This window comes from Larus michahellis, chromosome 2, assembly GCF_964199755.1.
Source record: "Larus michahellis chromosome 2, bLarMic1.1, whole genome shotgun sequence".
NCBI lineage: Eukaryota > Metazoa > Chordata > Aves > Charadriiformes > Laridae > Larus > Larus michahellis.
Window position 1 is genome coordinate 73727733 of NC_133897.1, and position 15871 is coordinate 73743603.

At 43.8% G+C, this 15871-nt stretch overlaps 1 protein-coding gene across 13 annotated transcripts in view; it reads right to left on the reverse strand.

Annotated features, from left to right (window-relative positions):
• The window catches only part of PHACTR1 (phosphatase and actin regulator 1), a 320178-nt gene that overhangs the window by 56521 nt on the left and 247786 nt on the right, over nt 1-15871 (reverse strand). For 7 of the 13 annotated variants that reach the window (XM_074575919.1, XM_074575918.1, XM_074575916.1 and 4 more), the window contains one exon: nt 12642-12827. In XM_074575919.1, the coding sequence (XP_074432020.1) occupies nt 12642-12827 (186 nt within the window). Of the gene's footprint in view, nt 1-11423; nt 11631-12641; nt 12828-15871 lie in introns of all 13 variants that reach the window. The other 6 variants (XM_074575913.1, XM_074575914.1, XM_074575912.1 and 3 more) reach the window with 1 other exon arrangement.

Sequence of the window (15871 nt, forward strand, 5' to 3'; positions counted from 1 at the left end):
ATGCTTAACAAGGCTCGTGGCACACTTTGACGCTTCAAAGCTCTAATCCTCCAAAACAGCCCTGTGAGGTAAGCGTGATGTCTTCTGCTCATCAGGCACGCAAACAGGGGAAAGGCAATTTGGTGTCTGAAGTTACAGGATGACTCACCCCCACCGCTGCTGGAGCAAAGGCTCAGGGACTCCTGATCCTTCTCAGCCACTGCAGTGCAATTACTACAAGTCACATTTCTTACGGCTTTGTAATGTGCAAAGCATCTGGTGTTAAAAATTACACTACAGGGCAAGAAAGAAAAGAAATAGGGTTTGAATACTAAACAGGAGTGGTCTGGAAAAACTAAGGGTACAGGAGGAGAAAATGGTAATGGGCAGAAAATTGTTAGGATTAATGTATTCTTTTACAGAAGACTTGACAGGCACTTTTCCCTGGACTCATGCACTGAATTTTAACCTTTTTAACACTAGGCATATTCCTTGAATCACACAGTTGACCTGCCAGGCAAAGGCTTCCCTGACTTCTATGGGAAATCAATGAAAGGTCCACAAGCAAATCTGTCTGCCAGGACTCAACTGCAGGACGGAGATTTTTGGAGTTGCACTGTGAAGTGTTTTCAGAAGGGAAAATAAGTTAATGGGAGGGCTTGTAGTTCCCAAGATGGGTGTGGGAAATGGCCACTGTGTATGCTAAGAGCAAAAATAAAAGGAAATATATATGCTGTGAGCTGCAACTGTGAGTTTGTGTTTAGGAGGAAGGCCAGGCCCTTTCCAGCCTGGAATACCACAGATACTTGGTGCTGTAATGCAGCTCTGCGGTCAAGGCTTGCATGCTTTTTGGCCTCTTGTTGCTTCAGTTCAGTCTTCTTGTTGTAACATGGTAAAAGAACTGAAGAGCTAGAATCTTCTTTTGACCTGAGAAAGCTTGGGAGTAAAATGTTGCCCTCCAGGTTTCAAAAGTCATCACCCTCCTGAGCGATATCAGATTTCTAAAGTCCTTTTCTAGATGGTTCTAGATGTTAAAGCATTAACTATCCTTTTCCTCGCCCCCGTTATTCCTTCCTCCCTCCTGGCCTGTTCTGGGTATTGCCTGTATATCCGTATCTACCAGCCAGGGTGCACAAGGTTGATACTAGGACTCCCAAGCACAAACACTTCTTGAAAACGATTAAGGGCAGTAACATGGAAAAAGATGCATGGAGCCAAGTTCACATATGACATTAGACTTTTTTTAGTGCTAGTCGTAGCTTCATTGCAGCCACAGCATTCACTTGATACTAGTGTTTTTACTGCGCTAGGAACAATGCACTGATGGTAAGTCTTCCCTTCCTTCAAAGGGCTTATAGGCTAAAGCCACAGGAGAGGCAAAGGCTCTGCACAGATGAAAGAGAGGCATGAGAAGGAAGTGGTCTTTCCACATTGCGGAGTGGGTGAGTTACAGAGAGTAGAACTCAAGGCTTTCAGCTTTCAATGCAATATCCTATCCACTTGACGTGTCTCATGAGGGCAAAAATTCTTCTGACGGCTCCACCAAGGCTGAAATCTAACTCGTGGGATTGCCAAACGGCAGGGCACTGCCCTTTCCTCTAAAGCAGATTGCCTTCTGTACGTCAGAAAAAAAATACTTTCAGGAATTTTCTATTCAAGCACAGGAAGGTCTGCAAGTTACTGTTTTTTTCTTACATTATCTGTGTATATTTCCTCTTTGCATGCTGCATAAAAGAGCACACCATCTTCAATAAAAGGTAAATAACAGAAAGAGTAAAGAGTAAATTGTATACAGCCCTGAGAATAAGGCTCCGATGGGATTTGTAGTAACAAAGTGCTTTCATGCATTTGTGCTCACGGCAATTTCACTTCTAGAGGTGGTCCTGAATTACAAAGACTACTACACTGAGATCCACACTTCCATTTTGAACAGTGAAGGTTTGACGGTTGGGTTTAGATCCTTTTCTGCTGTATCTCAATTAATGTCTTCATCTGACAGTGCCTGTGCCTGGATGCCCCACCACTCTGTGTATGACGCAGAGGAGTCCTCCTTAACGGTGGATTCAAAGAGATCCCAACCGCAGGCATCTCTTGCTTCTGACAAAAGAAAAACTGGGAGTATCAACTGGGTTTCTGCCTTCTGTGATCCTGAAGATTAGAGCAATATTGTATGCTGGGAATGTTGCCAAATGATTCAGGTATAAAGCAAACAGGAATCCTTCCATCTTTCTTCTAAAATATAGTGAAAATATATTCTCCTTTCTCATGCAAGCATTCATCTAGTAGAGTTGTGACAGAGACACTGCAGCTTTGGAGTTGTATGGGAGAACAAGTCTAGCTTAATTACCCTGAGTAACCATGTACTCCATCATGAATCAGATGTGCATACTCTCATTTCTGGTCTTCACAACAAAGGTATGGACCTTTAGTTTCCACTTAAATTTAAAGAAATCCTTCACATCAACAGGTTTCCAGTGGTATCAGTGCTGGGTGACTCCACTGGACACCTGCCAAAAATCTTGTCCATTATTTTTAATGTAAGGCTTTGTTGAGACTGACTGTGTTTCACCCAAGTTCTTGAGCCTGTCTGAATATGACCCTAATACCTAAATAGAGCCTTGAAAATTAACCAGAGGCATTAAATCTACTTGTCTGCCCTTCACCTTCAGGAGAATTCTACTTGTCTGTTAAAAGAAATGGCTAAAAGGAGAATGACTGCAATGGGAGGAGAGTTCGATCCACTCGCTTGGAAATGTATCAGTATATCTTCACTGACATCAGTAATAGAGACCTTGTACTGCAAGTTTTCCTTCATGGTCAGATCAGTGAGTGTGCCAACCAAATGGGACCTTGCTTAAATCCATGGGCTCCAGGCACACTGTTATAAACTGTGCTACCATCACCTGGAGTAAACGAGAGAACAACTTGTCCCTGCGTGTCAGAGTGAGATGACTGCGTTTTATAGCTCTTTCCCCTGTTTGTTTTAATTTCAGAATGTATGTGATGTATGAACCAGGGGTGGAAACTGTTGTTGTCTCCAGCATGGAATATCCATCAGACGTGGATATCTGTAGATGAATATGAAGCTGGACAGTGGAAATATGAACATGGAATCTGTGATAAGTGTCTTCTCAGTGGAACATTACCAGAGTCTTAAATCATTGCACAAAGCACTCATGTGACAGAGGAGAAGCAAACTGTGTGAAGCCAGGTGTGCAAGTCTGATTAATCTCTTTTGGCTGAGGTTCTTTATGCTCAAGAGAATAATCAGCAATTTGCAAGATATTGGTTCCCAGCAGGGTTATGACTACTCAGCCCTGTGCATGGTTAAGTAATAACTGCCAGAATTGATGAAAGAGATGTTAGAGATAGAAACCTTCCCACTGCTGATGACAATACATTACTTAAAAGATAGTTGTGGATGCCAAAATATTTGCTGCACTTCAGAGCTATGACAAAGAGGCCAGCCCTTACCCCTTCCATACAGATCATTTTGCTAAGACCTATAGTTGCTGCATTTCCTCTTGGGTTTTTGGGAAGATAGGTAAATATACTTTTATTCACTGCACAGAAGGTCCATGTATGGTTGTTCTGATGTGTTTGGAGTAGTCTGAACCTGTACACTAACTACACCACATCTGATGCTTCCCAGCCAGTTGGTCAGCACATGTTGCAGATACACCTGTTGCAGATAGAGTGCTAGGAAGTTCTGGATGTATGGTAGCAAATACTGCTCCAGCAGGGCTGCTAGAAAAGCTCATTAAAATCCTCGAATCCTCCCCCAGCACAACTACTGCCTGGAGTAAGAGGGCATACCTGGGAATCCTGGGCTTGTTGTAGAGCTGGCTTTGTTTGCTATCCTGCCAGTGGGAGAAAAGCTCTTTCTTGACTCCTTGTGATGCCAAACAGGAGCCAGCATTGTACCCTGACAGCAAGGAAGCCAAGGGCCTCCTGGGTTGTACGAGTAGAAGCACAGCCAGGAGATCAAGGGAGTATTCCCCTTCTGTTCAGCACACCTTGGACCATATCTACATTACTGTGTCAAGCTTTGGGCCCCCCAGGAAAGACATCAAAAGATATAAAAAACCTAGAAAGAGTTGAGCAGAGGGCCACCACGATGGTCGAGGGGTGGATCACCTGACCTGTGAGAAGAAGCTGAGGGACTGAGGCTTATTCAGCTTGGAGAAAAGATAACTTGTGGAAGGGAACCTAACAGCAGTCCTCCAGTACCTATGAGGAGGTTATCCGTAAGGTGGAGCCAGGGTCTTCACCGTTGTGCATGGTGGAAGGAGGAGACAAGAAAGGTTCTGGACTGGACTATAAGGAAAACATTTTCCCCCATAAGAAGAGCCGAACAATGGAACAGATTTGCCCAGACAGGTTGTGCAGTTGGCATCCTTTGAGGTTTTCAAGAGTTGGCTGGATGAAGCCCTGAGCAACCTGGTCTGATCCCATAGCTGGACTTGCTTTCAGCAGGAGGTTGGACTAGAGACTTGCTGAGGTTCCTTCACACCTGAATCACCTTATACTATGACATTTGCTGTACTATATACAAGTAATACAACTTGTCATTAACAACTTACTCTTTAAATCCCATCCAAGTAAGTAATTCTGTAATGTGCAAAAAAACCGTGCAAAAACTAGCATGGCCTGTTGAGGGAGCTCCATAGTGGAAATGGGGTGATGGACCAGATATTTGCTGGTAGAATCTGGACAAGTAGCTTTTACATTTTGAGGTCTTCTCTCTGTGAATCACTTGTGTCTGAACAGTGGGATTCTCTCTTCTTCTATCAATGAGTATTTTGATCAGATTCAGAAAGACAAGTTAAAAACCATTCTGAAAGATCTGCCATGGATCTCCTGCTGACTACAGCAAGATCTCCAGCCATATCTTCAGGGAAGATTTGAGACTGATACTTTTTGCTGTTCTTCTGCACCATGTATGCATCCAAGGTTCAAGTTGAATTCGGAGAATACAAACCAAGCATGCTTAGCCTAAAGGCTGAAAAGTACAGCTCTGCATGAATTCCCATGCAGAGCCTTGAAGAGGGTTTCAAGGATGAGAAGATTTCCTGCTGCCTCTAAGTGCTAGGTACTCCCTTCCAGGTAGTGGCAGGCAGAGGAAGTGTGGAGAGAGCAACTGCATCAGGGTCCAGTTTCTCATGAGAGCCTGGGACTGCTGGTGAAGGAGAGCTGCTTTTGCTCTGCTGCTTCTCCTTCAAGCACACAGTGAAACGTCCATTGCCCCCACATGAATGTAACCTGTCTTCATGAACGTAGCCTGCCAGAGCAGGCAGCAGGAGGTGACGTCACAGAGGAGGAAGCTTGGGGATAATGTCTTGGGCTTATCTACAGAGGAGCCTTCTGAGACACATGTGACTGTTGTGTTATAAAATACCGCTGAGAATATTTATTGGATAAATTGTAGTTGTAAATATTTTTGTAATGCTGTAACTAACATCCAGCTGTGTTGTGGCAATGCAGCAGGACACCAGGCATCCATGGTCTCAAACCTCATCCTTGGCTTGTCTGCGTTATCAGAAATAACTTCTGGGGACTTGGAGCATTTCCTACCCTGTTAAATGTTTGCCTCTAATTATGAATTAGTTCTTACTCTACAGAGACATAACTAGAAAGCACTATCTCAGAACTAAAAATGTGCCATGCCTCTCATCAAAATCCTGAATGAAGAAAGCAAGAAAATGCAAAAGATTTTTTCAAAGCTTAAATACAATGGCTGAGTGGCGAGATACAGCGAAGGCTACACCCTACTGTAATATTAGGCTAAATTTGGGCTCAAATACACTCAGATGTTGCTGAGATCCCAGCTTAACGGCATATATTTTGTTCTCTGCTGTTTTAGGGGACTCTATCGGCTACTGGTGATTCAGTTGTTTGAATGGAAAATATCTAATCAATTTCAGAAAACATTATCTGTGCTAGTAAGAAGTAACATCCTAGTGAATCGAGATCTAAAGTAGCTTTACACCATTGGGGTATATGTTGTCTATCTAGTCTAGTGTAGTACATAGTGTAGCTATGTAGGGAAAAAATCAGGAGGGCCAAAGCCCAGCTAGAACTAAACCTGGCTTCTGTTGTCAAGGACAACAAAAAAAGTTTCTATAACTATATTAACAATAAGAAGAGGACTAAGGATTATCTCTGTCCTCTAGTAGATGGGGCCGGCAACATAGTGACCAAGGATGAGGAAAAGGCTGAGGTACTTAATGAAGTCTTTGCCTCAGTCTTCAGCAGTAGGACCAGTTGTCCCCTGAGTACCCAGACCCCTGAGCTAGAAGACAGGGATGGGGAGCAGAATGAAGCCCCTGTAATCCAAAGGGAAACGGTGAGGGACCTGCTTCAGCACCTGGAGGTGCACAAATCTATGGGGCCGGATGGGATCCACCCAAGGGTATTGAAAGAGCTGGCGGAAGTGCTCGCCAGGCCACTTTGCATCATTTATGACCAGTCCTGGACAACCAGGGAGGTCCCAGCTGACTGGAGGTTAGCAAATGTGACACCCAGCCACAAGAAGGGCCGGAAGGAGGATCTGGGGAACTACAGGCCAGTCAGTCTGACCTCGGTGCCTGGGAAGGTCATGGAACAGATCCTCCTCAGTGCCGTTACACGGCACATGCAGGAGAACAGGGTGATCAGGCCCAGTCAGCATGGGTTTGTGAAGGGCAGGTCATGCCTATCAAACCTAATATCCTTCTATGATAAGGTGACCCACTTAGTGGATGAGGGAAAGGCTGTGGATGTTATCTACTTGGATTTTTGCAAAGGTTTTGACACTGTTTCCCACAGCATTCTCCTGGAGAAACTAGCTGCTCATGGCCTGGGCAGGTGTACTTTTCGCTGGGTAAAAAACTGGCTGGATGGCCGTGCCAAGAGAGTGGTGGTAAATGGAGTGAAATCCAGTTGGTGTCCAGTCACAAGTGGTGTCCCCCAGGGCTTGGTGCTGGGGCCGGTTCTCTTTAATATCTTTATCAATGATCTGGATGAAGGGATCGAATGCACCCTCAGTAAGTTCGCAGATGACACTAAACTGGGCGGGTGTGTTGATCTGCTTGAGGGTAGGTTGGCTCTGCAGAGGGATCTGGACAGGCTGGACCGATGGGCTGAGACCAATGGTATGAGGTTCTACAAGGCCAAGTGCCGGGTCCTGCACTTGGGTCACAACAACCCCATGCAGCGCTACAGGATTGGGGCAGAGTGGCTCGAAAGCAGCCCGGCAGCAAAGGACCGGGGGGTGCTGGTTGACAGCCGGCTGAATGGGAGCCAGCAGTGTGCCCAGGTGGCCAAGAAGGCCAACAGCATCCTAGCCTGTATCAGGAATAGTGTGGTGAGCCAGACTAGGGAAGTGATCATCCCCCTGTACTCGGCACTGGTGAGGCCTCACCTCGAGTACTGCGTTCAGTTTTGGGCCCCTCGCTACAAGAGGGACATTGAGGTGTTGGAGCGTGTCCAGAGAAGGGCTACAAAGCTGGTGAGGGGTCTGGAGGACAAACCTTATGAAGAACGACTGAGGGAGCTGGGGTTGTTTAGCCTGGAGAACAGGAGGCTGAGGGGAGACCTTATCACCCTCTACAACTACCTGAAAGGAGGTTGTAGAGAGGTGGGGGCTGACCTCTTCTCCCTGGTGACAAGTGATAGGACGAGAGGAAACGGGTTCAAGTTACGTCAGGAGAGGTTTAGATTGGATATTAGGAAACATTTTTTCACTGAAAGGGTTATTAAACATTGGAATAGGCTGCCCAGGGAGGTGGTGGATTCACCATCCCTGAAGGTGTTTAAAAAAAGGGTAGATGGGGCACTTAGGGACATGGTTTAGAAGTGGATTTTCTCAGGGTAGGTTAAAGGTTGGACTCGATGATCTTAAAGGTCCCTTCCAACCTCAGCAATTCTATGATTCTATGATTCTATGATTCTATCAAATCAGATACGACCAGTCTTGTCACTTTTGGCCATTAAAGATTCTATGATAACTTGGGGACTTTACCCCAGCAGTCCAATTAAATTTGGTCCCAGGCGATTATTTCAGCTCCTCCTACATTTTCAACGAAGGGGGCTGCAAGTGTTGTCCTAAAGGCCTGGGTTCTGCATGTGGATATTGGAGAATTAAAACGATGAAAGAAATTCTGCCCATGAATGCTGTCTAATAATAAACATATCTGAAACCCAGCAGAAGGCTCACCAGGAGGTGACTGGCTCAGCAAATGCAGAGCAGTGAAACAATGGTATCAAACCAGTTAAGGATCATGTATTTCTCCTAGGGTTGCTTGTTTGCTAGGGCTGCGTGGGCACTTCCGCACCCAGTGCTGTGATAGGGACGTTCCCTTTGGAGGCAGCATCGTCAAGAGCATGGGAGATGGTGTGAGGCAAAGCACGGAGCTGCTTCTGCAGGGGCAGTGGCACCACTCCCAGTGGCTGCTCTGCAGTCCTCCCTTGGCTCTGTACCCGTTCCTGCACTGTCCCCTCCCCACAGTGCCTCAGCCTTGAGAAGAAGCATGCCAAGGTTGTGTGAGTTATATTTGCTAGAGGTAATTTTCTCTTCCCATCCATCACCTTTAAAACGGATTTTTTTCTTTTCATTCTCCCCCAAATTAAATGTGCTCTTACATGTTTATTTTAGGCCTCTTCTTTTATGTGCATTTCTTATCGAAGGGAAGGAGAATCTTTGTCTTGGCACAGGCAGATAGATGTTTGAGATGGTTCACAAATGCTTTCAGAGATGAGGAATGTTTCTTTTCCATTTCTAAAACCTGTATTAAGTCCTTTGCCAAACCCTGCAAGTCAGTCTTCATGCCTTTATTGAAGAACTTTGGGATAAGTTCACAGCAAGAAGGTGGTCAGACTCAAAAGAAGTTTCTCTTTCCTCAAGTCTTGTATTTCCCCCCCCCCCTTTTTTTTTTTGCTGCTGACCATGCCTGTAGTGTTTTTATAATATATGTTTGTATAAAACATGTTTCTATTAAATAAACATACATATGCACACATAAACATACATATAGATATATATCTTAAGACAGAAATTGAGGCGCTTCTGCATTTTCAGATGTGTACCAGAACCCTTCACAAGATCACATCCCCCCTTGCAGTCTTCACGAACAGAGTTACCAGACCATTAAACCACTGTCACTCTCCATTAGCCAAGCCCGGTATGTTTTAATTTGTCCTTCAACCTTCTTCACAAAATCTTCAGTAGAAAAATGGGTATGCAACCAGAACAGAAAAGTCTTCACCGCAAATGCCAGAATTCAGATTTTACTTGTTTTCTGACACACAAGCTGAAGATGTCTCTGGAGTAATTAGTAAAAGAATAGCATTAATTCTGCTTCTTACTGATGAGGGTGCTTCATTAGGATTGATTGCTCATTTCCAAAGATTATACACAGCTAAAATAATTACCCGTGGAGAACACAAGGCACTGAACAACACATATATCCTTTAGACCACCAAAGTAAATAGATCTTGCAGAATAAGTCAAATACTTTTATTTATAAGGTATGCATAAATGAGGCTTTCTGTTCCACCAGGAATAACTGTCAATTAAATTAGGGCCTTATGACTAAATCTGAATCTCTGTTCCTCCCTGAGGGTTCTGTACATGCATGTACAAGGGTCTGTCTATGTGCACACACAAGAGTTTATTTATGAGTGGATGAGAGACCACTAAAGGCCACCACAAAGTAAGAGAAGTCACAGTTCTGTTTCACTTTCATTGGAGAGTTGTCACCGTCAAGCAACTGACTTATGCTGAGAGCTTGAGTCTGATTCTACTTCACACAAAATTTCCAGCTGCAAAATAAACCATACCAGAAGCCCTCATCCTTTGATTCTTCTGCTATCTCTTACAAAAGAAAGGCTTATGAATGAAGGACCTTTAGTACCTGAGGTTTTTTCCTACGTTATTCCTATTTTTTTATTTCTTCCATGTTGGCCTCATTTCTGAGCAGCTTCTTGTAATTGGGACAGAGTGTTATGGGAGATCATAGGAAGCTGGTTTTGTCCTCACCTGAAGCCATTAATACTGCTTTGCAGGCTGCAGAACTGCCCCTTCAGTTTGTAGTATAAGGCAAAATATTAACCATTATGTGTAGACTTTGGCAGGCAAGAAAGTAAAGAGATTTCACATAAAATGAACAAAACTATACAGAACAAAAAATGTGTGGTCATCCAAACAGAAACATGAAAAGACTACGTAGAGATATGAGAGAAAACCAGAACATGTTCTTTCCTAATGAGCTCTTTCCTGATATATATCTTAACCTGAACAAAACGGGTATTAACTGTGAGGAAAAAAAACAACATTTAGAATATATTCAAGTGGGCTGGCCATTTCTCACATCATCCCTGAAAAGATCAGGGCAGCATTAACACAAGAAGAGTGACCCAGTGAGAAGACCGATAGGAGCCCCAGTAAAGAGATGCATCACACCTTGTCTTCAATTCAGAATGTTGAGGTGCTGCCTCCTGGGCAGCAGCTGCAATTATGAGCAGACTGTTCAAAAGGGGAAGGCAAGCATTTAGGGAAGCTTTTCTGGTCTGTGTAAATGTAGCCATCCTTTGCTTTGGTGGTCTAAATGAGAGACTGGAGAGAGCAGACCCACCAATCCTCCTTCCACGTGTACCTAGAGCTTCGAATCCCAAAAAACCTGGACACTTGTGAAAACTTGGGACACAAAAAAGGAGCCTGTATTTTCTACTGTTGCTAGCTGCCGTGCAGTAGAGAGAAACTACAGCATAAACTGCAGGACAACAAAATCCTGGTCACTGTGAACTGGAGCTGCCCATCATCATCAGGACTCACCAGTGGGAGGAGAGTAGTCAGAGCAGGGGTGGAAAGGGGGAGCAGTTAGGCAGGGAGTGGGAGCAGGGAAGCAAAATGGCAAGAAGCCATAGGACAGAATGGCCTGTGTAAGGATCGGGGGGCCAAGTAAAAGACAAACACATGGAAAAATACAGGGTGTGTGCAGGGGGACCTGCCCAGATGGCAGCTGAGGGGAGAAGCAACAAAGGGCAAAAGGAGAAACCAAAAATCTCCCTTTCCCCTCAACCCTCACCTCTTTTCTCATTAAAGGCATTTAAAGATATCCTAGTATTTTCCTGATATTTCCTGTCCCATCAAAGCACATCCTGCAATTTTTGTGGTGATGGCAAGTCTTGATGAATAGGAGTGAGGAGGGTTAGGAAAGGCAGCAGCGGTCTTGGGTAATTACAGCTGAGAGGGGAGGAGCCCTGAAGCAACCTTGATGAAGTTAGAGCCTGAGAACGCTCTGTGATCCCTGCCCTAGGTACAACACAGATACATCACCACTACACACAACAACACGTGCAAACACCGTTACAGAAGGAGGAAGGACACTGGGAACCTTGCTGTAAGGGCGGGTTTTTCCTATAGGGGAAACGGTGGTGCTGAGGGTCCAGGAACACCTACTTACCAGTTAAGTGGCTGGCAATCCTGGCAATAGGTTTAGGAGGCAGGGCAGGGGGCTGTTTGAGGAGGGACAACTGTTTCACTGGGGTGTCCTCATGGTCTCCAGGGAAAGCGGCAGATTTTTTGGGGGGAAGTAGCAGGACTGGCTTAGCTGTAGGATCTTGGGAGAGGAGGACGCCGGATTCATTGGATGTGGGGCTCTCTTCAGACACTGGAGGACACAACCACATCATAGACGCAACAACGTTACGAGCAAAGCAGCAGCGGATACAGCCGCGGTAAGACAAGAAAAGCAGCGCAGCAATGCAGATTAAGAAAGACTAATAGATTTCACTCAAACATCATATAACATGGAAAGGAGGAGAGAAAGAAAGAGAGAAAAAGAAAAAGGGCAGGAGTAACACACATCTACACAACAGCCGAATTTCCCATTACCTCTGACAGAAGCCAGCTCCCTTATGCCAGGCTGGGATGCATTCCCACATCTTGAACACAAATCAAGAGCCTTAAAATGTCACATCTCAGACGGTCTGTCACCACAGCTTGCTCAGGACCACATATGTTAGCAGGTGGTCTCTAAACTTATCCTATAAATGCAAAAGCACCTCAGGAGGCCTACTACATTTCAAAGAGGCCACATAGTTGTGCAGGATCATGGATGAACACTTCTACCGGTTGCTTTTCCTCACTTGACCTTCATCCACAACTCTCGGCATTAAGTGATGCAGAAAGAGGAGCTAACCTAGATGTACAGCACTGCCGTCTCATTTGCATGGGCAAGTGCAGAGGGCCTCACCCAGGGTAGGGCAGCTGGCTGTGTTAGCCACTGAAAGATGCATGGTGTGAACGTCACCCAACACCACACAGCAGCTAAATGGCATGACGTTGTACCCTAGGGTTTAAAAATCTTATCAGCTCTCTGCTCTAGAGCTCATTGGCACAGCTGAGACGTATCCAGAGAGTTAGAAATCTACTCTTAAACGTTCACAAAGTGCAGGGACTTTGCCTTACTCACAAAGAGGTTACTTGCATAGAAGTAGAGGTTACTTCTATGTCTAGTCAGTCAAAATTTCTCATAGAGCATCCAGTGACAATCTGTGTGCTCCTGCTTCTCCTTTGCCTTCGACAAGGATTTCTCAGGGCTAGACATCAAATGTAAGAAGTCAAAAACTTGTTTCAAACAGCTTAGAGTATCTACATCATAATGTAAACAAGATGTTACCTGTCCCATCCATGATCTCTGTGGTTGGGAGCACCTCGTATGAGCAGGGTTCCCCAGGTGCTGGACCTGACTCCAGTTCTGCTAGGGCTGGCAGGGACACCTGGCTGGAGCTCAGCACTTGCCCGGAGCCCAGAGGCTGCCCATTCTCCAAAGCTCCTTCTTCATTTGGTATGGAAAGTTCCCCATCTGTTCATAGTTGGAGGAAAGCAGAATGACAACAGAAGACACATAAATAAGATGCAGAAATAATTAAAAATGAAAGCTGCTATCTCCATTAGCTTGCTTGCAAATGAGGAACCTCAAATGAGAACAGACAGATAAGGATCAAAACAATATGGTTTGTTATCTCAAACATAAAACTTGTGCAGAGCAATTTCTGGAGATGCCTGATTGTGATGTTCTGTTCACAACAGTTTCACAGAAGCCTGATAGCATTCCACTTGCCTTAAGGGGTTATTAAGATTTGGGAAAGATCTGTGAAATATCTGTGTTGAACCTTTGCTTACCCTAGGATGGTCATTATGATCCATGGTCTAAGTCTAAGCTGGATGGTTCCTGACCACCCTCTACCCATGGGGCCATGCAGCCCCATCCAGGATCACAAAGTCTGTTTTCCCTCTGTCTCTGTTGAGGCTGGGAAGTCAGGAATGAGAACGGGCTGGCACTGAAACTCTGGAGCTTTCTTAAAGAATACTAATATACACAGTTTATAATTTATAATGTTTTAATAACAATAACAACAATTATTCTCTTCCCGTACACCAATTTTTATGCTGTAAGGGACACATGCAAAATCACAGAATTATGTCCCTGTTTTACACACAAATGAAAACATTACAGCTCCTAGCATCAAGATTTTAAGTAAGGGAGAGAATAATTTTTATTTTTTTTTGTGTGCAAGGTCTTGATACTGGGACATATCAGATTCCATTTAGAAAGCCTGTTTTTAAAGTTATTAATAATATCTCCTTTGAACAAAATTTCTGTAACAGCAGCTGGTAGTTTCTTTCCTATCAAATGCCACTTCACATTAGAAATAATAAAGAACAGAAGTGAGGGATCAGATCATTCTCTATGGTGTCAACCTGCATGATTTTTATCTCAGAACTTGTTATGCACAGCACTCTGGTACCTGGAGGCAATGACTACATGGATATCTCAATTACAATTTTATAAAGGAAAGTGTTCAGCCCCTATAGTTATGAGCGGAAGCTTGAAAATATAGCCAGAATGTGATCTGTAAGGCTAAAAACCACCAGGCAAATAAATGAAGCCTAATTTTACTATGCATTTAAATTATTCTTTTAAGACAAATTCAGGATTTCAGGATCTGGGTCTTGATTTTTGGGCACCTCTGATTAGCCATATTACTGCTCAATGCACAGAGCAGAGATGTACATCATTCAAGTGAGTGCACATTTTCCCCTCACAGGTCTAAGATGTGCACAACACTCTGGAGAACAATACCAAAAAGAGAAAAAAAATTAAGTTTCACTTAAGTGTCAGGACACAGCAATTAACAAGTCTGAAAGTACGTTAGCTGATAAGTATTCAAAATTACGTTTCTGCCTTTTAAAACTTCTCTATAGTGAGTGAAGATAGTCTCTTGCTTATTTTGGAATTATTAGAAATACCAAGGTCTTGACTTTCTTGTTTTTGTTGGAGGCTTTTTGAAGGCCTCGAGAGCTATTACGGTACACAGCCACACCATACTAGACTGAAACCTGACCTATGGCTTCCAGAGCAATCAACTGAGCGGGCTAAAAGGTGGCAACATTAATCAAAACCAAAGGTTTTGGCCAATTGTTTGCAGCACAGTCTCCTTTTTAACTGCTGTGGTCATTCAATGCAAACCCATTTATTTCCCTAGGCAGCAAAAATCAAACAACAGCTCGGCCAGCATGAATGTTTTTTGACTTAGCTGTTTGGGTGGAAATGCTATGTATTCTGTGCTTGCTCTGCCTCCCTTTTATAAACACAGACCTTTACATGTGTTTGGGACAGGGGCTGCTGCTGTCTCAGTTACCTGGTTTCATGAAAGAGCGTTAAATGTTTCCTATGCAGAGCAACTGTTTCTTGAATGAAAGGCAGTGATTGTGTTCAGCAATATTCATTAATTCAGTGCAGGATGAAATTAGACTGTAACTGTGAGCAGACAAAAGGTATGCATGATACAACCAGTAACGTTTATTTTTTGGAGGCATGTCTACACGTTTTTAATGAAGTGGGATGCCTATCGTAACATGCTGAGCACCTTGGAATCTTACTGTCCTAAGTGTGCTTCACGCTTCTCAAAGGTATATTCAGCAAGATTTAAGAAGATAGTATTCAAATGACCTGTTGAAGGTTTACAATTGCAAAAAAGTAAAATGTGAGATAAAATTTTGGCTTTTACTTTTTGTCATAATCGCAAGTATGACAGCCCTCTGTACTGACAGCATAACCTCTTTTAATCTTCTGAATATCTCCAATACTCATTTAGGCTCCAAAACTTGTCCTTGGATTTGACTGAAATCATCAGACATGACACAGAAATATACACCCTAAATCTGACTGAAATACACACCCTAAATCTGATTTCACTTGGGGAGCTGCTCGAGTACAGCAAACAGATCAAAAATGAAGATAAAATAATCTGCAGAATGAAGAATATCTTAGTGTGAATTAAGCCTGGATCAGAGACATGCTTGACAACCAGATATAAAAGGCAAATTACTTATTATTCTTAAAGTACTAAAAGCTATTCTGGTTAGCTGACACACAAATGAAAAGAATCCTGGTACTGCAGTTATTACATACACACAGATGAATCGATCAGTCTTCAGGAGCTGGCTATGAGTTTAAAGTTAATTTTGCACTGCGATAACATACGTAATCTTTTGTTCTCACGCTTGCTAAATCCTTTGCTGTGTTTTCACAGACCCTGCTGCTACTTAGTGGAGAATGACTTTCCCTAAACTCATAAGCTTTGATAATGTCGGCTCAGTGTGAATCAGTTGGATCTGGATGGGACCGGAGAAAGCGGCTTGACCTCTGCAGCAAGAGGAGCACATGAAGGCTGCTCTTCTGTTATGGAGGACGGTCCACACACACAAAGTCACTGAAGAAATAGGACCTCAGAAGAAACTCTCTCACTGTGCCTCTTCACTCTGAAAACCTTGGATTAGGGAACTTCTTGCATGTCTGAGAAGTGCCATGCTCATGAGCTCCCTCCACAGACAAATGGCTAA